We start from the raw sequence: 24,601 nt of genomic DNA on the forward strand, positions 1-24,601 counted from the left end.
CCCCCCTGCTTTTGCATAGGCTAGTGATGTGCGTTTAAGCATCAGAGTTTAATTTGTTTTATGTTTTATAAAACGTTATACATGCCTGTCCTCTCAGGTTGGTTGCCAGGAGAGGAAGGTCATGGAAAGCAGACAATCCTCTGCTTTGCAGAGATGTAACCAGCAAGCGATAATAAACCATATGCACAAGCATTTGTGAAAATTGCAATTGCCTTTATTGTGTGATTTAAGCAATGCATTTACAGCTAAGACAACTGAGGGCCGCGGGAGATGGGTTAGGGAAGTTTGGTGCTTGTTTCGCTGGATGCCGCGCCATGTGGTTTGCCTGCCTTCTCTGCAGCCCTCCGCTTTGCCAGGAGCCTCCTGGCGGCCCCCTTCCTCCTGTTCATCCACTTCTCAACCACAGCCAGCCTGCGCTCCAGATCCCTGTCTGAAGAGTGTGGAAGATATAACACAGTGAAAAATTTAGATGATGCAAGGCGCGGGGTCTGGTTCCTGCTGCTTGTGTCCCCCCCCCCCCCTCAGAGCTCTTCAGTACCGCAAGCCATCCCGCTCCATGCAGAAAATTCTGCTGCCGCAACCCGCTTAAAACACCCCCCCCCCCCCCCGGCCCAGTTTTCCATGCTCACAGTTGGCATCCAGCGATGGCTCTGTCTGAGTGCCAACTGCACGTGTCGTGGTTTCTGTTGCAGAGCGCCCTGCCGTGGTTAGAGCCCCCTCTGTGTCCCTAGACATTCCTTGCAAACATGGAGAGATTGCAGAGCCAGTTAGCATTTGAAGATGCATGACACAACTCTCAGTAACATGGGCAACGTTGGCATCCAGCGGCAACACCCTTCCCAAAGAACATGGCACTCTGGGTAGGCTTACCCTCATCTTCACTGCACTGCACCTGGGTGGCCCCCTCGCTCCTCTCCTCCTTGGTTTTGGTGGTGGGCGAAGCTGCTCCTGAAGGGAATAGGGGGATGCATGGCTTTAAGCTCCAGATAGCCACATACATCTAATTTTTAAAATTGCGCTCTCTCCCACATTCAACAGAGCCCCTGCTGTCATTGAACAGGAGGCCAGCATGTGGGGCTCCCATCAGACAAGGGTAGGCGTGGCAAACTGAATGCAAGTTCCCCTATGTCTTAACTTTCTCAAGTTTGTAGTTCTTAAAGTTTGCCTTAGACTCCACACATCAAGTTTCTCAAGGTGGGGCCGGGAATATGGTGCGCTCTTCAAAGCGTCCGCTGTTGGTTAAAGAGTGTAACCTTTCTGCACGTTGATGGGTAAACTTTGCGGCAATGCAAGCAACGGGAGAGGCAGAGTGGCCTGAAACACTCACGTCACAATGCGCTCCCACCATGATTTAAATGCGCTTTGCAGCTAGACCATAAGGCCAGACTGAGAGCATGCATGTGCGGGAGGGGAGATAAACGGTGCTCACATGCCCGCTTTAATTTGCATGACTAGGGAAGTGGTAAGGGAAGAGGAGAAAGAGTGTGCCCTCCGGCCCCCTTCCTCTACTGCAGCATGCTCAAAGGGCATCACATTCCCCTCTCACTTGCCCACCCTCAGAAGACTGCACTTGGCGTGGTTGGATCAGACACAGCCTTTAAATGCTAGGGCTGGCCAAAGTAAACACAGCAATTACATTTGGGCTTGTTCATGAGAACCTGAATTGACAAGGTAAGGTTTCACATCACCAGCCGCACGCGTTGGGGGGGGGGTATGCACCACGGCCAGGGAGTGGTCTGGCTCTGGCTGTTAACCTCAAAATCCACCGCTGCACAGTGCTCATTGCTACCTGCAATTTGCTCGTTCACACAGTCACACCTCTAATCGTTGTGCTCAAGCAGACCCATTGCCGCAGAGTGCTCTGTAACACTAAAGTAGAAGTCACACTCCTTCAAGCTAAACTCACAATCTCACTGATTGGTTGGTTCTCAGTGGTGCTCAGATTAAAGCTAGCAGGTGCATTTGAAACCAGAAACTGGTTTGTCACTGCAAGAGCATGCTGTGGAAAATTACCAAACTCACCCCCCTTCATTTCCGATGTCTGCTCGGGACCACCAGCCTTCAGCCAAGCCTCGCGCATGAGGGAGTAGTGCTTTGGCCTCCCAGCGACGCTTGGTTCTCCACCGCAGGCCGCTCTCAGCTTTAAGTACTCTTTTTTGAGCGCTTTCCACTTGTTTTGAATCTGAGTAGGGCTCCTGTTGTGTCCCCTCCTTGCCATGGCCTTGCTGAGGCCGGAGTATATTTTCCTGTTGGGAGCCTTCCCGCTACCCACCAGGTTCGGCGCCACCCCCCCTGCTGATCACAGACAGTATCATCGCCTCCACCTCCTCTTCCGACCAGTTCACACCCCGAGAGGACGACATATCGACCCTTAAGTGCTCACTGTTACTGAGGGTGATAGAATTGCGAGAGGGGGATGGGCCAACGAGCCCGCACAGGCGCCTTGGAAGGGCAGCCTAGTGAGCTAACGGGAAAACGACGTGACGTTGCATGTTTAACCCCGGAACTTCCTGTCCCTCATGCCTCCAGCGCACAGGCTGTAAAACTGCTGTTAGAGTGCTCCCAGCAAACAAGCATCCATGCGTTACGCAACAGGAGTCCTGGCAGTGTCCTATGAACTTCCAGTGCACAGTCCTCACTTAAGGCCTCACTGTTCCCACACATACCTCATAATAATACAATTTTTCGCCCGCGTTTATAGGTCGGGGCTGTCATGACCCCATCTTGGAGCTTGCCCAGGGACCATTGAATTCCAGGAGTGATTCCCCCCCCCCCCCCGTACAAACCACCGCATCTTTTTTTCACGCCTCCCAAAGGTAGCACCGTGCACCCACTAATCAACTCATGAGACAATTCCTTTAGCAATTGAAAGGTGGTTCACCTGGATGCTGTCTCCAAGTGTGAGTGGAGAGGGGGGGAGATGTGTGGTAGAATTGAGAGACCGCAGGCGTGTAGGTTTGGTTTATCAGTGGAAAAACTTTATTACGGAAAATAAAAAAAAAATTTTTGCACGATAGCACACACACCAATGGTACAAAGACATGAGCGGGAGGGAGACTGCCTGCTGCACAGGGCGGTTGCAGTAGAGGTAGGTGTGGGGCATTTCCCTCACAGCCTTCCCCCTTGCCGGATGCAGATCCTCAGAGTGGGACCCCTCACCCTGGTCAGTGCTGATGAACTTGCTGCTCTTCCATCTGAGTTAGCAGGGGGCCAGTCCGCCATTCACTCTCCGGAGAGTCCTGATTTTCCGCTTCGCATGGGTTGTGTAGAACAACACAGAAGTGGCAACCAGGGAGTTAACCCTCTCCACCCTTATGGGCAGCTTGTGCCACAGGCACTTCCACCTCCCCTTTAATGCAGCCCAAAGGCGGCTCCACAACACATCTGGCCCTGCTCATTTCTTCTGTTGTACAGGCGCTCTATAAGCGTTCCGTGGATGAAGGTATGGCTTTACGAAGCCACCTCCCGCACATGGGGAATGCGCCATCCGCCGCAAAATCAGCGATTGGGACAGCCACGCCGTGAATGGACAATGTCCACAAGGGTTAACTGGGAAGAAGGCACCCCTGTCCGCAGCCTGTGTGAAATGGCAACCCCTGAAAATGTCCTGGCGTCTTTCGTGCTGTTTCTACCAGGGTGACCAATGTCCACCTCAAAGAATCGCCCTGTCGCCATCGCAAGCAACCATAAGAACAATATTTGCCACCCTCTTCCTGTTGATGTAGTCCGCCAGGGCGTCCGATGGAGTTTAGAATCTGTATGTAGCACCCATCAATTGCTCCGACGCCCTTTTTTTGTAGGAAGCCTATGTTATTGTAAATCAGCATAACCTGGAGGTTGTTTGGGAAAAACAGACGATTAGTGTCATGGCGGCATTGCTCTGTGTCTCTGAACAGCGGGCAGGGGTGCAGGGCACATGAGTGCGCTATGGAATGATTCTGCAGGCATGCCCCTTGCCATGGGAAATACTCTCCCTCATCAGAGATCCTGCTCTGAATTTTCTTCATTTCCTCTCTTCTCTATTTTTAATACAGAAAAGCCGGGAGAGCCAATTGGCTGAATGGCCCTCCCTGGATTCTAAATCTGGGCCCGTCCTGGTACCGCCCAGCACTGCCAGGACAGGCCCCAGTTTAAAAAGATGCTGCCGCGCAAATTCACCCATAAACCTGCCTGGGTTGTGGTTGCCCAGTGCCTGGCGGCTGTATCAATACACAATTATTGCGATGCCAGGCGCTTAGCCGAAGCGGCCATTATAAGGGGTGGTGTCGGTGGAAGCCATTTGCAAGATACTCAAATGCGAGAAAACAAATTAAGTAGCATCATATCTGCCTCAACCCCTCGCGATCCGCGGTGGGGATATCTGCCCCTGGGTGGAACCTTCCCCAGCCCTTCCTCCCAAAAACTGGCCCCAGAATGTTCCAACATTTTTGCCCTCTCACGGCCTGAGCGCTGCCCACAGCTCCTTTTTTCTTCCAAAATTAGATATGCATACCCACAATTCCTGGGCCGGTCAGCTCTGGGTTCGGAGCGGTACCAAGGCGCATCCACGATGGCGTTGTTGAAGCCTACCACCCACCGGAGTCGCCTCCCCCCGTCCATTTCCGAATAAAATAAAGAAAGGGGAACATGTGTCCCCCACTGCCTGAACTCTGTGTAATCAAACTCCAGAAAATTCGAAACTGTACCTCAGGGCCACCAGACCCAAGAGATACGCTTTTAAAAGTGAGAGTGTGCACACGACTGGTAGCACTATCAAACCAGCTGTCAGCCTACCTACTCCACTGGATCCATAGAAGCGGACAACCCACTCTTGAACAGGATGTTCTTCCGCGGCTTCCACAGAATTCATGGACAGCCTCGAAAGCGGTGGTGGTGCCCACTCCAAACTGCTGCCGCACCTCCCTGAAGGGAGTTGGGACTGGCCAGATACCAAATGGCCATCCCCACTTTCACATCTCCACCGGCAACGCGCCGCCCGCATCGCGTGTGTCTTGGCGCCTCAATGCTGGTGCTAGGCTGTCCAGCGATCCTCTGGAGCGTTCCTCTGCTCATGCTTGAGTTCTTGAGCCATTCCTCATCGTTCCATGATGACCACGCGCAGTTATACCACCAGTCCCTGCTACGGTGCGGGTACACCCAGAAGCTGGCGTGGGGAAGCGGCGGCCAAACAACCTTGGCCGAGACCCGCAGCGCCCTGCGCCCACTGACGGCCCGAAGTGCAGAAGCCTGCGGCAAACTATCATGCACATCCGTGCGGTGCATGAAGGCTTGTCGCGGCAGACCGCGACCCTCGTCCAGTGGCACAGAAGCGTCACAACCAGAAGAAGCAACTCTGTCTCCTCTGGCTGTCCGGAGGCATTGCGACCCTGATGGCTTTCCATCAGATATTATGCCTACAAAGCAGTTCTGTGGCAAAAGCGAGGCACAACTAGTGAGGGCAACCTACTGCTCAGGTAGCAGTACCTGCGACTCCTTGGTACTTAGCGAGGAACTTCGAGGAACTCCCGATATAAGAAATGGCGACGAGATCACGTCTCAATCAACGCGAGATGTATCGAGCTAACGGCGGCCAATCAGGGGTTTCACCCACCCACGTCACGTCCTCACGTGACAACGAGGCAACGCCCTCACGGGTGACGCAAGGAACGTTTAGCCCACCCCCGGACCGCCCAAGGACTGCGCGCAAGCCAATCAGATTCGTCGTTTGCACCGCATTCCTGTGAGATGCAAAAACACGGGACTCGCGAAGCAAGGGGAAGATGCGTGACTACAGGGCCATGTGCAAATGCCATCGAGCGACGAAACTACATTAAAAAGGCAAGGAATCAATGCGGTTCGCTTTTATTCTGGAACAAAAAGTGTGTGCGAAAACGCCCCTAGTCTCTAGGGAGTTCTGCTACTTTCATGGAATCCTAGTCTACAAAACTATCCTGTAACCTTTGAAACTGATATAACTTTCAAAAATAATAAATACTTTTAAGGTGAAGGTGAAATCATTGAGAACTTTTGCATAGCCTTTTATTTGGAAACAAGGGAATGAAGAGTATGGTTGTGACATAAGTTGCTTCTTTGTCATTTCATTGATTTCTTTCCAATGCTGTTATAATCATAAGTCCCTTTTAGTGAACATAGTTGCAGTTACTATCACAACTGATGTTCCTTGTGTGGCAACACAGGTTTTCAATAACTGGTTTTGCTAAAATAAGGAGAGTGTTAATTATTAAACCCTTTACTTGATTCCTCCCTAGTTCTGCTGATGCTTTAATCCTGGGTCACCAAAAGTTTAGGACTGTATTAGAGTAGTGGCTTTTTTCTCCTTTTTTCCTGAAGTTTTCCAGTCTGGAAGAATGTTAGGGGGAGGACTGCTGCTTGCCTTCACCTGGGTGACTGTTGCTTATGCTGGACTTTGCAAACCAGGTAAGAGGATTCAATTCAACCTACCAGTTGCTTTAAAAATTGGTGAATTGAAAGACGAGGGCTGTAAATCTTTTCCATACTTTCTTGAAAATAAGTCTCCCTAAACTCAACAGTACTTGCCTTTGTACAAAAATACTGAGAATCAGGTTATTACATGATTTTGCAAGTACCTTTGAGGATTTAATCATTAGGGTTGAAACAATAATAGAGCAACCTGATAGAGCAACCCACAGATGTTTTACACTGAATATATTCACTTTAACCACAAAAGTGATCTTTTGTCATTTTAGAACTGAAAACCATGAGTAAGTGGCCTGTGTTTATGTTTTCAGGATCAATCACAGCCTTCCTTCATTTAATCTTAAAAAGACTTACCTGGCACTACATACAACTGTATTTTGTAGAACTGATATTCAACCATTTCATTTGGAAATCTCCGTCATATAATTTCTTAAGGCATATTGTCAATATGTGAAATTGTCAATATGTAAAACGGACATGTTCCGCCAAGCGTTTGGCCAGCCGGGATGATGTCAACTCCACCATAAGAACATCTGGCCTCCCGTGGGTACATAAAGAGGGGAGGGAGGGGTTGAAGCCATCTGGAGTCTTGATATTTTATGTATTCTTTTATGTAAATTTATATATTATGATGTTTTAAACTGTTTTATTATTGATGGACATCGCCATGAGCCTTTGGGGAGGGCTGTATATAACTATAATAAATAAATAAATGCTCTGATGCCCTGACCTGTATGGCCCAGGCTAGCGTTAGATTTCATACACCAAACACTGGGGGCCCTGATTAGTATTTGAGTGAGCGTCTATCGAAGAAGTCCAGGGTTGCTACATAGAGGCAGGGGCTGACAAACTGCCTGTATTCATCTCTTCCCTTGAAAACCCTGTGGGAAGGGGGGTGGGAATCACCATAAGTTGGCTGCAGTTTGACAGCACTTTCCACCACCACTATGTTCTAATATATTGGGGGAAACTAAAGACTTTCAACTGCATTATACATTTTAATGTTATACCTTTTGCATTACAGACATGCAGAATGCTGTCAAAGTGCGGCTAAGTATTAAAAAAGCTTTGGGAGAAAATGCAGTAAGTGAAGTAATCTCCTTTTTCTAATGAAATATTTACAAAATGCCAATTAGCTTAAGTAATGGAGAGATAAAGCTATCAAAACAATAATTAGATTATCACTTCTGATTTTCTGATATGTATTTATTGTTTGAGATCTAACACAATTGATTTAATGCTTGAATCCTTTGGAAAGAATATTCCCCTGTAGACTTTCTGACAGTGATTCTTTCATAAATCATTTCAAGTTCCTACTTTTAATATGAGCAATGGACTTACCACTTGAGACTGTGAATTTCTTAGAAAGCCCTCATTCTGCAAAAATTGCTGTTTGGCTGTGAGTTGCACAGTTAGAGAGGAACTACAGGTGGATTAAATTAATGGTATACAGTGATTGTGTAAACATCCACTGAAACAAGTGGATTATCTAGCAGCTTCTGGCCACTTACCAATTCACAGAGGATTCTCAAGTGCCACATTAACTTCTTCTCAATTCTGAACCTCTTTCAGGAAAACACAGAACTACGCATTCTTCCACCAAAAATTGTCCCCTCTCTCTATTTCTGCAGCATGCTTCCCTAACCCCTGCCAAAGGCAAGCAACAGTTCAGAGCAGAAGTGGAACAATAGTGCTGCACTGAGTGTTATGTCAATATATGTAATTCTCAGAATGGCCAGATCTGTGGATATTTAGATCTGGAGATTAGAGCTATAACCAAACAGTACAGATCTTTCTATTAACCTGAAAAATCCCTATATTTGCAGAAAAATCTGAAATCTTAGAAGCAAAGAAAAAAGAAAATATTTTGGGGAGTAAACAGTGGTTGTCAACCTTTAGGTGGTGTCTGAAGATCTCCTTGAATTACAGCTGGTCTCCAAATGACAGAGGGCAATTTCTCTAGAGAAAATGGAAGCTCTATGGCATTATGCCCTGCTAAAGTCCCTCCCTTCCCTAAACCCCACCGTCCCCAGGGCCTACTTGCAAAATCTGCAGGAATTTCCCAACCCTGAGCTGGAGACCCTAGAGTTAACCCACTCCCAAATAATAGAAACAGTGCTTTAAAAGAACCCTAAAGCTTTCAGCAGCCATTGCATAGGCAACCACAACAGTATTCACAACCTTCCAGGCTTGGGCTCATTCCGCACATGCAGAATAATGCACTTTCAAACTGCTTTCAGTGCTCTTTGAAGCTGTGCGAAATGGCAAAATCCACTTGCAAACAGTTGTGAAAGTGGTTTGAAAATGCATTATTTTGCGTGTGCGGAAGGGGCCTTGGTTTCTGCCAGTAAAATTTAGAGAGCAAGTCAGGGCTGTGTTGGTCTTCAAAGAACTCATCAAGGCCAGGCCTGCCAGCAACCACAGAGTGATTTGATACCATGTGAGCTCCATGACTAACCAACAGCTTGCTCCTGTTCAGCAGTAGCTACCATATAAAAGCTAGTTTGGTACAGTGGTTCGAATTTTAGACTAGAATCTGGAAGCCCTAGGTTCAAATATCCACTGTGCCATGGAATCTTCCTGAATTACTGTGTCCCATTATGTACTGGTGGTCTGCCCCACGGTGAGCCTACATTCCTTTGGGGGCAAATTCTTGATTGTGCACACATTTCTCCCCTCTATAGCTCACTACAAGATAGATCAAAGAAGCCTTGTGGCTTTTAAAACCTCTTTAAGTGTGACTTTTCAATTCTGTTAACTGAAAACATGAAGATCTGTTGTGTTTGCTCAGCCTGCTGTGGCTTTGCTCAATCCTCCCACCTTCCCCTACCCACCTAACAACAGTTCCTCCTATACTTGGCAAGCAAAGCAGCCTGAATAGTGTTCTTTTTTTCTTTTTTAGAGAAAAAAAGCAGTAAGACAAGCGGTGGGTAAGGAAAATGGCAGCTGGCTCAGCTTCACAGTGGAAAAATCTCCAGTCAGCACTGAAAACTGAGGGATAACCCACTGTGAAGAAAAGAGCCAAGGGGCATGCCCTGCATGCATAGTAGGCCACTGTCAGCCTAATCTCACAGGGTTCTTGTGGAGATGAAATGGAAGAGTAGAGAATAATGTAAGCTGCTTTGGATCTCCACTGTGGAGAAAGGTGGGGTATAAATAAAGTGAATATAGATGAAGACAGGGGACAGATAAAAGGAAAGTTGGGTGGTAGGAGGGAAGGAGAGGTGAAGGTAGAAAAGATGAGGACATGCAGATTGCCAGAAGGGAAAGAAGAGTTAGTGCTGTGAGGGAAACAGTCTTTTACATTCCCCACCCTGCAACTGGGCCTGGCCAGCACTGTGCATCTAGGCCAGGGAGAGCTGCCAGGTAAGCAACTGAATATGCGGGGGAGAGAGAGGTGTATCACAGAGAGAAGTCTGTTACACACTGTGTCTAGTCTAGACACAGTGTGTAACAGACTTCTCTCTGTGATACACCTCTGAAGATGCCAGCCACAGTTGCAGGCGAAACGTTAGGAACAAGATCTACCAGACCACGGCTACACAGCCCTGAAAACCCACCACAACAAGTACACATGGTTTGTTTGATTTTTTTAAATTTTGCCATCAAGTCACAGCTGTCTTATGGCAGCCTCAAAGTGTTTTCAAGGCAAGAGATGTTCAGTGGTGGTTTGCCATTGCCTTCCTCCAATGACCCTGTTGTTTCTTATTCCAAATACTTGCCAGGGTTGAGGCTGAGAGTGTGTGACTGGCCTAAAAGCCACCCAGTAAGTGTCCATGGTAGAGTGAGGATTCAAATCTGGGTGTCCCAAATCGTAGTCTGCCACATTGGTACTCTCTCTCATTATTGTTTTACTCACATTTTTTTAAAATCCAAAGTTGCTGTGTGGAAGCACCTGGGCTAGAAGGCTGCATAAAGAATGGTGATGCTTATTTCTATCCTGCAACTCTGTTCTGTTTCTCAGAATCATGTGGTCCAAGTTGTTCTTTGTCCCATCAAGCAAATAATACGTATAGCTATATAGTTTGAAGGGCATTTGGGGTTTGATGATCTTCAGGGAAGTGATAAGCACCTTCTCCCAGTTTGAATGTCTGATCAAGTTTGTAACTTCTTGAAAGTGCTGTTTTTTAAAAACAGACAATCAAAGCAAAAAAATTTTTGGAAAATACTCAAGTGCCAGAGTGTCATTTGCAGCTTGCTGCTCAGGTCACCAATGATTAAAAATGTAATGATGCCATGAAGACAATTCACTCGTTCTGTTTTAATTATAGATTATAAAAAGTGTGAGTGTGGGAAATGGGTTGTGTCTATAATGAGTGACTGTGGTTTAATTGCCTTCCTGAAAGAAGTTACCGGTTATTAGTAAACAAAGCAATGCAAAACATTCTGGTTCTCAGAAGTTTCAGAAGGTCATAAAGTCTAACCATCTTGGCCCCAACAACATTGAGTGGCATATGCATCTCCATTATGCCTGTTTTTCTGATTTGAAATTGGTTATTTCCTTTGCATTTGTATGAACTAGTCCAGAGATTTAAGAACACATAAAATGGTTACATTGTGAGAGGGTTTGGTCCAGGCAATTTTAACTGTTCATTTTGACATCTGATTTTAAAAGCTGGTTTATGGTGATTAGGTGTATATTCTGCTAACTTCAGAAGAGTCGTGTCTGGCAGTCTCTATTATTATCTCTCTGGCACAATGCACATGTCTAAACAATGCTGAATAGATGTTTAAGTTTATTTGTCTCAGCCATATCTCATCTCCTAAAAATGCGGCAGATGCAGTTCTTGTGATATAGTAGAATGAAATTAAAGCCCATTAAGTCTATCGAAGCAACCAAAGCAGCCTAGAATGGCCAGATGGTGCTATTAAATTGCTGGCTGTCTTATTGAGCTGTACTGTCTCATTGTTTACTTAGGTCTCTGATTGATGAATCCATCTAGTATCTCCTAGACTGTGAACTGCTTAAGGGTAGAGATCATCAGCGGTAAATTGGTTAGGTGTTGCAAAGGATTTCATTTAACAAACATGTTTCATTACTAGTGTTTTAGCCTTCAGACATCTGTTGTAAAAAAAGAACCAGTCACAGCTGTTCAGCTATATTATACAATATGCCTACATGAGGTATAATTAAACTTTCCAATTTTACAAAACTCATTTTCCCACTCTACACTGGGACAGTAACCAGCAGCTATGCTGAAAATTTAGTGCCTCTTCCTTAAGAACGCCCCCCCCCCCCAATTGCCCTGGAAATATACCCCACAGGCTATAATGTAGCAAAATTTTGTTGGATTCCTGGGGGGGGAAATCCAGTCCCAGTATGGGATTCCACACCCCTATTTCACATTAAGATTAAGTATATGCTTGTGAATTTTTTTAAAAAAATATGAACTAACATATAGCTAAATTGGGATATTTCGATTATTTCTAGATTATAGATTAAAATAATGTTACTCACTGTTGGCACTCACAATTTTGTCTTTTACTCTCTGACAATTCTATGTAATCAGGCTTTTCAACTAGTCAACCTGTACACAATACTTTATCCATTTTACTTGACCACTTTTTACCTTGTGTGTTGTCAAATATGTCCTAACAAGGTTTTTTTTTAAAAAAATCTCAAGTACAGGAAAGAACATCATCGATACATTTCCATAATGTCAACAGCATCAGTATTTCCTTCTTTTTCTTGAGAAAGAAAAGGTTATCCCCAGAGGTGGGATGCAGCCTATTCGCACCTATTCGGTAGAACCGGTTTCCAAATTTTTCTCAGTTCAAAGAACCGGTTATTGATTATTAACTCCACTAGGGACAAGGGGGTAATCTCTGTCCCTGGGTACAACAAATCTTGTCAAGTGGGGGATGCAAAATCGCCCCCCAGGGCCCCCTGCACCCCCCCCTGCTCCCATGGCACACACCCGTGTGTGTATGAACTGTATGAAATAATACAATATATAGTAATTCTAATTTTTTTGTTCATTGGTATAAAGGTTGGGAAAGTATTATAGGTAAAGATTTTTCTTTTTTTTTCCTTTAAAATTTATATTGGAAAGAGAGGAGTTTAAACTACTCTTTTAGATCAAGGATTTTGGATCTCTCCCTCTGTTAGTTTTCTTTCAAGTGGAATAGATAAAGTAGTTATAGGAATCTGAAGGGGAAGTAGAAAGTAGGGAGGGGGGGAAATATGGGAAGGAGGGAAGCAATATGGGATATGTTAGTTGGGGGGTTGAGAGAGAGATATAATTAGACATGTTTGTAATATGTTAGCAATTGTAAACAGTTTTTGGTTTCTCTCCTTACTTATGTTATTATTTAAAATCAATCAATATAATTATATAAAAAATAAATAATACACTATTTTTCGGTATATTGCTTTTTTAATACTTTAAACAGTCATTATTTGAATCTAGAGGCGGGGCGAAGGGGAACTGCACTCTGTGGCAAAATGTGCGCCTCATGCTGCCCTTGCCATGCATAGTCCCGCCCCCCAGGAATGTCTTCCCACTCCTCGAATGCCTGGCCATGCTCCCTCGCTTGTGTCTCACTCACCAGCCCCATTGGTGCTACACCACTGTTTGAATCCCACCACCATCGGAACCTGTTACTAAAATTTTTGAATCCCACCACTGGTTATCCCCTAACATTCTACCCATAATAATTGTTTATTGCTTTACAGTATACTTGGGATTCTAGTGAAGAATATCTATTTAAAGCAATGGTGGCTTTTGCCATGCGAAGATATTCCATCCAACAAACAACACAGTAAGTATATGCTTAATTCTCTTGTATTTTTTCTAAGTGAGATGGAAGCTATACTATGCCAGGAGGTTGGAAATAATTAGTATATATATGAGTGCTTCATTTCACAGCTGGTCAATTTTCAGTGTGTGATGTGATTTCTTTATCCTCACTTCATTAGAAGCTTGAAATTGGTCTGGCCATGAGGTAAATTGTTTTATAGGTTCTCTGTTGTTTCAATTCACTATATCATGAAAGTCGGTTTGGGGGTTGCATGTAGTGACTCACACTTAGTACAATTTTAATAGTCCACAAATAAAAACAAGCATTTCCTAATGAAAACTGAAACCATTTGCTGAATTCATTTAAGTATGACATTTAAAACATTCAGAGAATGTGCTTAGAACCAAAATTTATTTGTTTGTTTGTTTATAAATATTTTACTTCACCTTATACAGAGGTCTTTAGGCAGCTCACAATAAAGTTAAAACAATAACATACACAGGGGTGTTGTGTGGTTTCCGGGCTGTATGGCCGTGTCCTAGGAGAGAATGCTGCTAGAACACGGCCATATAGCCCGGAAACCACACAGCACCCCAGTGATTCCAGCCGTGAAAGCCTTCGACAATACAATAACACACACGGATAAAAACATCATAAATAGACCAGTAGCAGTAAAACAAGACAATGAGAACATTATAAAAATTAATCCCAATCTCCACTCCCTCAGCCGTTCATCAACAGCTGTAAAGGGGCTTCCAGGAAGGCTAGCCAAATGCCTGGGTGAAGAGAAAAGTTTTTTCCCATGCACCTGAACCCATAGAAGTTAGGCCCCAAATAAATCTGTATTCCGGAGCCTGGGGGCAATCATGGAGAAAGCCCTGTCACCCACTCCCATTCCCACACCTTGGTGGGGGGAAATACCACCAGGTGTGCCTCCCCCTGTGACCTCAGTGCCTGAGCAGGCATATATGTGTAAAGGTGCTCCTTCAGATAGGCAGGGCCCAAGCCATTTAGGGCATTATACATTAATTGGGCTTGAATTGGGCTCAGGAGCCAAATGGGAGCCAGTGCTCACTGAATGTATTGAATTCTCATACCTTAAGATACATAGTTTAGCTTGGTGTGTTGCAGTAGGCATTCAGTGTACTTTACCAATATGCAGACTACTGGCTTGAAACCATATCCTACTTTGGCTCTTATGCAGAGTTACACCAGTCTGAACCATCTGCACTGAGTGGCACTATTAATGTTTCGTGTGACAGTTTGCTAAATTATAGAAGGTGCTAAAAAGTGAGAATAGTATCTGCAAAAAGTAACATTTGAGAGATTTACTGACACTATTGTGCATTGCGGTATTTTAATATTTTTTAATGAAAGCTAGCTGAACTCTAGTTAGAATGGAGCATTAGCTAAAAATGAGACATTATATAATTCACAATGTAGGAGATCCTTCTCCTTGTTGCTGGTATACTCCACCACTATAAAACATATTGGTAGACTAAATGTGTCGTTGGTCAGGGCTTATCTGTGCCTTAGAGATGGAAGCTATGAGTAAACAGTATCCTGCAGCTTTTCTTTGTTTGTTTGTTATAAACAGAACTGATAGCAGCTTTTAGAATGTTGCTAAGGGGACCTCTTCTCACTTGACAGCAATGCCTTAGTGAATGGACTCAAGTGCAAAATGCACACATTGACTGAAAATGGCTTGTGAACATTAAAACATCCCAGTTTCTCAGCAGATTATTTGGAATCATAGAACTAGTCCTTTCCACACCACCACTTGCATGTATTTTGTTTCATAAATACTCAAGTAAAAATGTAAAATTAGAAGCAGAATCAGCCTACGCCAGCTTTGTTTCTAACGAATCATCTTACAAGGCCATTTCATATAATACAAATCTCATGGCCTCCAACATGTGATAGGAGTAGAGTTGCCAACACCAAGTTGGGGAATTCCTGGAGACTTGAGGATAGAGCCCAGAGAGGGCAGTATTTGGGGAGGGAACTTTGCCGGGTATATGTCATCTGGAGATCAGTTGAATTCTGGAGATCTCCAGGGTCTACCTGGGGGTTAGCAAACTTAGATGGGAATTATGTTCCTGCCAGACAAACACAGCCCTGATTAGGGTTAGCAACCTCAAGGGGCAGAGTTCTCCCTGAATTATGACTTTTTTCTATCATACAAAGATAATTTCCACTGGAGGTAATGGCAGCTTCAAACTTTATAGCATTACATCTCTACTGAACTCCCCCTCTTCCCCAAACGCTGTCCTCCTCAGGTACCTTACCCAAACTCCAGGAATTTCCTAAGCCAGAGTTGGCCATTCTTGGCCCAATTCCTATTGCAACTATAGACTCAGCCTTCCCCCATACCATTTTTGTGTCCTGAAATGACTCTGGAGAGCTACTGGCCATTCATGCACGCACTACTTATTGGGAGACTGTTTGTTTTGAAGTAGACTTTTCCTGTGTTTGTTTTGTTTTTTGTTTTGTGTAGGGATACTCCTCCTGTGAAGTGTCACTAGCCAAGTGGATGTTCGATTCCCCCCTCCCCCACTGCCTTTTTGTTTCTGTGCAGTCTCCATTTGGGGAGGTTGCCATCTTTTTTCCTGCCCTCCTTGGTCTAGCGTTAGTTTGCTAAACCATACCAATTTCTTGTCAATTTCATACAGAATGAAAAAAAAAGCCTTTCTGATCCTTCTGAAATAGTAGCCCAAAGAGTGAAAGGAACTGCTTTAGTGTGAGTGGAGAAAAGGAGGGAGGATCAGGAAACCCCAAAGAAAGCTGAATGCATGCTGATCTCCTTCACTTTCCCTGCAAAGAGAAAGGGAAAGTTGCACTTTTAAAGCTTTTGGAAATTATGGGGATCTTCTGAAGTGAAGGCAGGGTGACTCCTGAAGAGAAGGAAATGTGTGCATGACCGAGAATCAAACCCAAAGGGAATGTATGCTCAATGCAAGGAGATCACAAGTGTGTAAATGGCCATTGTTCCCTGTGGAGGACCTTGCAAGAAATTATAGTCTTCCACAATGGAATAAATACATCTTTTCAGAAGACATTTCCTGCTAGGTAACAGGATATGTTTTAAAACTCCTCTGGTCCTTTTACTTAATATTGAAATTTTGACTGTTTTCATTAAGATTTCATGTATATTTTGACTGAATTTGAAAGCCATTTTGAGTCTTATCAGATGAGAATGCTGTTTTTATACATAGCCCTTTACAGATGTTCTGTTCCATTCATGTGAATCAGCTGCATGTATCAGAAGTGCAATATGTATGGTTGCTGTCTTGTGTAAATTGGGCAGTACTCTAATATTCCAGGTGGAATGGAAGGGATTCAAATGGAAGCTGTACCTAGATGGAAAATCCATGCATCGCCTATGTCATCTGAGACAGTTATTGGCAATGTTACCTTAAGGAGGGGTTTGAAAGTGCCTAGGAAGCCATCTAGGCACTATGCTGAGATATCTCTATGGGCACAGTGCCACAGTGCCTTGCCAGGTTTCTTGGCTCACTAGTTTGGATGCTAGTTTGGAGTGTGGGGAGCTGTGCCTTTTTGTCCCTGTGCCTGATCTCCTTTTGGTCTTTCTTTTTTCACTGGAAGGAGTTGTGCCTCAGAGCATAGATGTTTTAAATTATGTTTCACAATATGAATATTTAGTCCTTACCCCAATAGAAAAGTGGCAATGGAACCAATTTTAGTATGAATACAACCAAACAAGAAGTTTTATTGTACATAGCTCCCTCAAGTGATAATGAAATGTGTACTGTTCTTCTTGACAAGATAGTTGTACAATTGAATTTATTCTTTCAGCATCATTTCCAAACATGGCAAGTTTGAGTTTCCTGCTAAATTCAGACAATTGGTTTAAAGTGGCAATTGAAGCCATGACCTGGAAGAAGAAGAAGGAATAATGATGCTAAGGTGTCCTCTAATTTATCAATCAAAAATTATCTAAAATGTCTACTACGAGTCTTGAAATGGATTAGATAATTGTGGATGGATATTTCATATTGAAAATTTGTTTTTAACATATCTGAGATAGCTCTGTTTGTGCTGTTCCATATTTCTGTTGTTTCAGAATCAATGTATGGAAGCTACAATGTGAACATCAGGACTAGATAATTAGTAATTTGAATTATCTGCAGTGACCTCAGTGGATTTAGAAGAGGATAACTGTATAATATGGCATGGTTGGACTGTCACAAATATTAAATTGAAAATTAATTCACGGTAAAGGCTGTACTGAGCTTTTGGCAATGTATTTAGATTTGATCACTTGATTAAGAATTTTAAAAAGTAATTAACTTAAAATTCAGTAACCAGTGGACAGTCTACTATATAATCCATAATTAACAGAAACACCAGGGGGGGGGGGGGAGTTGTAAGGCAGTACATTTGGACATATCCAATCCAATATATATCTGAAAAATACCTTAGTATTTTTTAAAATATTGAGGCCTCTGGATGGTATCTTGGATTTTTTGGGATACTGGGAAATGATTTCCTAAAAATCTGGAAGTATTCAGCAGGAATAACCAGAAATATCAGGGCCATTGTTTTTCAGGCTCCCAACGCTGTTGCTGCCTTTATTTTCCAGAGTGTCTCTGTGTTCCTGAGCCTGGGTTTTGGCTTTTCCTGTTGGTTTGGATTTGATTCTACAAATAAACACAAAGAGGTGTGCGGCGTGAAACTACTAAACCCAAGAAAATGCGCAGCACACCGGCTGGCTGGTAATGAAAACACCAACAATTATAATCAAATGAATAGTCTATTATCATTTCAAACGACTCAAAAGTGTCTTGTTTACATAAGTTCTTAAACTATTAGTAATTGCATCACAATTTCTTAAGTATAAAGAGGTATAGTTCATAAGAAGCTGGATTCCTTATTCAGTGTTATTTATCAAAAACAGCAGAATGCAAACCACAAAAGTCCATAACAGAATGTGGTGCCGGTAAATTCTTGCCAAAGAGTTTGGATGCTGCTCAGCTGTTGTAAAATTCAGTTACCTGAAGAGCAGCTCGACTGTCATAATGCAAGCTCTTGGATAATTCAAGGCTTGCATTACTACAGTGGAGCAGCTTGTAAACAGAATTGTATGGTTCATATCATTATTTATCAAGGCTTGCATTACTACAGTGGAGCAGCTTGTAAACAGTGACGCTTGGATTTTACAACAGCTGAGCAGCATCCAAACTCTTTGGCAAGAATTTACCGGCACCACATTCTGTTATGGACTTTTGTGGTTTGCATTCTGCTGTTTTTGATAAATAACACTGAATAAGGAATCCAGCTTCTTATGAACTATACCTCTTTATACTTAAGAAATTGTGATGCAATTACTAATAGTTTAAGAACTTATGTAAACAAAACACTTTTGAGTTGTTTGAAATGATAATAGACTATTCATTTGATTATAATTGTTGGTGTTTTCATTACCAGCCAGCCAGTGTGCTGCGCATTTTCTTGGGTTTATTAGTTGGATTTGATTCTGCCTTTTAAGTTGAAAATCTTGTGCTTTAAAGAAGAATTCTGAGATGTCTAGGTAGAATACAAACTTTTTCATTGTCTTTGTTAGAGTCTAATAAGCCAGTTTTTAGTCCATATACACATTTATACTAGAACAGTAATGGCGAACCTTTCGAGACCGAGTGCCCAAATTGCAACCCAAAACCCACTTATTTAACGCAAAGTGCCAATGCAGCAATTTAACCTGAATAATCCCCTCGAGCAGGGGCCAGCCTGCTGTAGCCTCCAGCAAGTCCCACATCCGCCACTCTGCACTTCTCTAGCATCTCTGCCGCCTCGCCCCCCCCCCACCTCCCAGGCAGCAGTCACCTGGAACACAGGCACCAGCCAGCTGAGCCCTCCCTGCTCGCTGAGGTGCATGCACATCAAGTCCAGCAGCCCAGAGCAGCCTAGATGTGTGTGTGGGGGGGGAGAATTTTCCCCCCATATGATGAGCTCTGTGTGCACGTGCCCACAGAGAGGGCTCTGAGTGCCACCTCTGGCACCCGTGCCATAGGTTCGCCACCACTGACCTAAAACATATAAAATAAGAGTAAAAAAGAAGCTTTTTGAGAATTTGGAGCCCACACTTTAAGTCGATGTGTCATATAATTTGAATACCAAGCACAAGTTTTTTAAATAATAAATCTATAAATACAAATAGATATGAACCCTACTATCTCTTGTTACCATTTATACATGGATTGCTACACTTTCTGATTCACCTTGATTTGTTTTGTTTTTTTAAAACTGTCTGCAGAATCTCCAATGTGTTGCTCTGCAATGTAACAGATCGGATATCATTTTGGTTCGTGATCACTGATTCATCCACTAATTCCACACCTATTGCAAGGACTGATGTAGAAGCAGCTATAAGGTATTGTAGTGACTGCCCTATACTCACAGTTTGTTCTAACCAGTTTTTTGCCCTTTACCATTTGTCAGAAGAGCTTATAGCAGTATACTTGTAGCAGTATATGCCCTTTACCGTTTGTCAGAAGAACTTGTAGCACTCCCAATATCCATCCATCCATCCATCCATCCATCCATCCATCCATCCATCCATCCATCCATCCATCCATCCATCCATCCATCCATCCATCCATCCATCCATCCATCCATCCATCCATCCATCCATCCATCCATCCATCCATCCACCCACCCATCCATTTACTTACTTACTTACTTACTTACTTACTTACTTACTTACTTACTTACTTACTTATATTCTGCTCTTTGTTTTATTCATATAAGGTAGGCTAGGTTGACTCACCCAAGGTAACCTAGCAAGCTTCTGTGGCAAAGGTGGGATTTGAACCAGATCTAACCACTGCATTACACTGGCTGAGGTTTATCCGTTATCTATGCTATACCCTCCATGTCTGCTTCAGTGGCTCAGTTCATCCTGGCTGGGTGGAGATTTGAACCATGATTTTCTGAATCCATCCCCATTGCTCTGTCTGCTGCATCATGCTGCTTCTCTTCTATCATAAGCACTGCCTGAAGAAAGCATAAGGAATGAACATATACACTGAAAACGGGAAGGAAAGTGACTTTCTTGTAACTCTATTTTTTTAGGAGTTGCTACTCACACATAGGAACAGATATGAACATAGCTTCACACATACACTTGTGACTGTAGGAGGGCAAGACTAGACATAGAAGACATATTTCACATAGAGGTAGCTAATGTGCTGTGTGCTAGGTAATATGAAGTTCAACCTACCTGCCAAAGCCCTGACTGACAGACTTGGAGGTGAACAGGAATAGGTTTCTGTTCTGGCCTTGTCTCATGTTCCCTTTTGAGTGATGATGCCAAAGCAATGATGCAAGGTTATGTCAACAAGATTGCTTTCTACATTTCCAGTTGAGTGTTGTCAAATATAACACATAAGGTGAAAAATCAGTACCCTTAGAAAACTGTCCCTAGAAAGATGTACACAGTTTTACATGTCCATCCCAAATGCTAACTGTTTACCTTGCTGAATGCTAAGGAATCAGTACAGGAACACACAATTATCTGACATTAGTATAGATGGATGAATAATGTTTACTGTCTGAAAACCATGTTATATCCTGCTTCATTTGAAGTACATCCTGTGTCTGCTGTAAGATTGCAAGTACTGAGTCATCATAAAGTGAATCAAATGTAACATCTTCTTGCAGTTTTTCCTGGGTGAAGCCACCTTGTTACTCCCTTTGTGAAAGGAACATAGGATTATGTTTATGTTTTTGATGAAACTTTCTATTTTTACATCTCCCAATAACCCTGTAGGGCAAATTGTACAACCATGACTAGGGTAAGACCCATTCCCTATAGTGGACTTCCTGCCTGGGTGCAGGGAAGATTTGCCCTTTCACTTACTAGGTATGTTTTCAATGGACCCCCACTGTGAAGGGTCATTAGCAGCCGAGAGCCAACCAAGCCAAATCTCATCAGAACTTACAGCATAGTAGGGGTTGCTGGTCTTCAACCCAGTTGGCTGCAGCATGGGAGAAGATGATGGGCAGTTCCATTGTTATCATTGCAACTGGTCCAATCATGAAGCCCATATCTGTCTTTTATTGTCTATGGATCACCCTTTTTAATTGTGAGAAGCAAATGTTTCTATGAGTTCTGAAAGAACTGTACTAATGCATTGTATCACTGTAAGAATGCTATCTATTTACTCATGGCACAGTATTCTAGTAGAAAATAGCTCTTTGGTTTTAAACTGCTGTGGTCCTTTGCCTTTAAAAATCATATTATGTTTTAAAGGGGCCATGCCTCTTGTTCAGTACGAGTGAATGTGACAATGAACAAGCATGCATTCCTTGGGAAAGATTAATTTTTAAGCTTATGAGCAGATTAAAATGCTTTTTACATAGAAACTTAAAACCAACTTTGCTGCATTAGTAAGGAAAGCTGATTATTAATTTCTTGGACCTGGATAAGACTAGTGGAATGCACTTTATATTGTTGGCAGTTCTTTGAAACATTCACTTCGTATAAGTAGATTTACCATAAATCTCTTTCTACACCAGAAAACATATTGTCCCTCCCTTGTTGACATGATATGTAAGTGTAAAAATGCCTGGTACTGAATTTTATATTCTACTGCTAAGAAACAAATACAAACTAATGACCAGGCCTTCACATACCCTCAAATCAGTTCAGTTTCGGGTCTTCTAAAACGCAGATTTTGCAGCTGGGACTACAGGAACATGGCAGGTGCAAGCACCTTTATTGACTGAGTTATTAGAGTTATTCTCTAGTGAATTGAAAGTGTTACCCCGGTTAGAGGGAACAGGATAAGTTACCCAATTCAGATTTAGAGAATCAAAGAGATAGACAAAGAAAATTATTTCAAGGAGTTAGTAAGTTTATTAGAAAGGAACAGGTTGCAATAGCACCCTGGGAGGAAAGACTCAACTTCAGCTTTGGGGACCATCCCTTTTCTAGAAAAGCATCACATGCTAAGTCATTAAATTCCTATACATTACAAAACTCTTGACACCTTGGAATAACATACAAAAACTTAATGACAGACATAATTTTGCCAGGCTAATGATTCTTTTGACATAAATATGTTTTCTTTTGGCGACTCTGAGAGGTATGTCCCATAGATTGATCGCTTCTTTATTACACGTTCATTCTATTACCTCCTTAAACTCAGGGTTAATTACAGGACAATCCTTAAACAATTTTCCACTTTATTAAAACAACTTTCTCCTGACGCTTCTCAACCCTTGGCACCATCTCAGTGTCCCTTTCTTCACCCACTTAGATGGATGGTAAAACACAGAATCTGACAGGAGGAATGCACTTGACAGAGGCAAGTGCAACTCTAACTCAACTCTCTGTCTCCGACCTTGATTCAGGCAGGAGGACTTACTGCTGAACGCTTTGGCTGGTATACCCTTAAAGGCCTTCTTTTGTTACGTGTTAGGGGCTTGTTTTAGGCTATGTTTTACTTATGCCGTCAGGGTCTGCCGAATCAGCAGAAAGTGTAGACATCCTTGTTGTCTAGCTCTCCTCCATCCAGCTCGAGAGCTGAAGGCCTTTCCACAATGAGCAACTCAAAATAGCTGGTATAACATAGGAATAAGCATATCACAATTATTGAATATAAGTGAGTAATAAATGCCACTAAATATGACTAAATGTGATTAAATGTGCTAACAAAAGCAATAGAGACCCTGTCCTCTCTATGTCTGTCATTTCTATCACCTTTGGATATGTAAAATGTTTTCCATAAATCCATCTTTCTTTTTCCTGTGCTGTATGCAGTGCAATCAGTGTATGCAGGGCATTATATACATACACAGGACTGTTTATGCAGCATTAAGATTATAAAATGCATGGGAGAAATTCATGTAGAAAATTATCTGGACATGCAAACTTTACTAAAGGAATTGTTGTACCAGTATAACCAGTTAATACTGACTTAACTAAAGGATTGTGTGGATATTTGTTGTTTGGAATTCTGAAAATTAAAAATAGATTATCCCATTTAGAATTTCTACACTGTGGTCTGTGACATGATTACTCAATTCTGAGCTTCATATATATTCTGCTCATGCATACTATTTTAGTATTTTCATTTTGGAGGGAATGGCCATTGTGCCTATGTGAAGGTACGTATAAGAGATCCTGCACATCTCCAAAATTGTAAGATGGTGGTGATCCCCTCCCAAGTACCTGTTGAATGAAACATATTCCCATTTATTTCAGTGGGGGCATGTTGCAGTGGATTAAGATAATTGTCTTTACCTGACCCATGTTCTGTGGTCTAAAAGAATGTCTTCTTTACCCATTCAGGATGTTTAACAATAACTTCCTGATCTGCTGCAATTATAATTATGATGCATATTTTTTTTGTCTTTTAAGAATGAATAGAAACAGAATCAACAGTGCCTTCTTACTAAATGACAACACTCTGCAGTTCTTGGAAATCCCACCAACTTTAGCACCACCAGTTGAACACTCTGTGCCAATCTGGCTGATTGTGTTTGGGGTTGTTCTTTGCATCACTATGGTTGGAATTATTTGCCTTGTAGTTTCAGGAATCCAGCGCAAGAGGTAAGTATTTTATGTTTTTGTGTTTTGTGTCAGTATGACATTACAAAGCAAAATGAACTATAAAGATAAAAAGAGTTACCATTGCTAATCAAGTAGATTCTAGAAAGGTAAGAGTGGAACTATGCCATCAACAGTTTTTCAAGCAGCTTTGCTGTTGGCAAAAAGGTGTTGTAAGCAGTCAGGCCCCTCCTCCCACTAAGGGATGCCACGAAGACATGGGTGCCAAATCTGACATAAGAGCAAGGCACTGCCTCTCATAGCCCCTTCTGCACACGCAAAATAATGTGTTTTCAAACCACTTTCACAACTGTTTGCAAGTGGATTTTGTCATTCTGCACAGCTTTAAAGAGCACTGAAAGCAGTTTGAAAGTGCATTATTCTGCATGTGCGGAATGAGCCAGAGGGTTTTGGGATCCATCTTGCGTGTCAAGCCTGAGAAGTATCATGGTTGGCCACTGAACACTTCCCCTGCCCCCAAGGTTTTGGCTAGACAATGGGGCTAACAAATACCCATTGTTTCACCCTAAGGTAATTTAATCAGTGCTCCAAGCAGACCATTACTCACCCAAACTGCAGCAATCCCAGAAATCAATTGGTATTCAAGAGAATAGTCCAGGTATTCTCTTGGTCTTGATGACTCATCAAGCCTCTCCTATCTTTTTTCTCTCTTTGGCTCTCTTGCCAACTTGCCTCCCACCGGTACTACATCAGGACCCATTTTTGGGTATAAATATTGGGGGGTTTGCCATTGGTCTATTTACCATCACTATAGGGAGTCTGGTGTGCTTATTTTGCAAGTAGAATACCTGATTTTTAAGAACCAACTCCCAACAGCTAATGAAAGAG

The 24,601-nt window shown here is 42.9% G+C and overlaps 1 protein-coding gene across 3 annotated transcripts in view; it reads left to right on the forward strand.

The window, feature by feature from the left end:
* The window catches only part of CLTRN (collectrin, amino acid transport regulator), a 31,353-nt gene extending 7,594 nt beyond the window's left edge, over window positions 1-23,759 (forward strand). For all 3 annotated transcript variants that reach the window (XM_048494652.1, XM_048494651.1, XM_048494653.1), the window contains exons 2-6: window positions 6,331-6,417; window positions 7,463-7,521; window positions 13,115-13,200; window positions 19,454-19,570; window positions 23,564-23,759. In XM_048494652.1, coding sequence (XP_048350609.1) covers window positions 6,331-6,417; window positions 7,463-7,521; window positions 13,115-13,200; window positions 19,454-19,570; window positions 23,564-23,759 — 545 coding nt within the window. The remainder of the gene's footprint in view (window positions 1-6,330; window positions 6,418-7,462; window positions 7,522-13,114; window positions 13,201-19,453; window positions 19,571-23,563) is intronic.
* Window positions 23,760-24,601: the final 842 nt, after the last annotated feature.

Source organism: Sphaerodactylus townsendi, linkage group LG04, assembly GCF_021028975.2.
Source record: "Sphaerodactylus townsendi isolate TG3544 linkage group LG04, MPM_Stown_v2.3, whole genome shotgun sequence".
In the NCBI taxonomy this organism is placed as follows: Eukaryota; Metazoa; Chordata; class Lepidosauria; order Squamata; family Sphaerodactylidae; genus Sphaerodactylus; species Sphaerodactylus townsendi.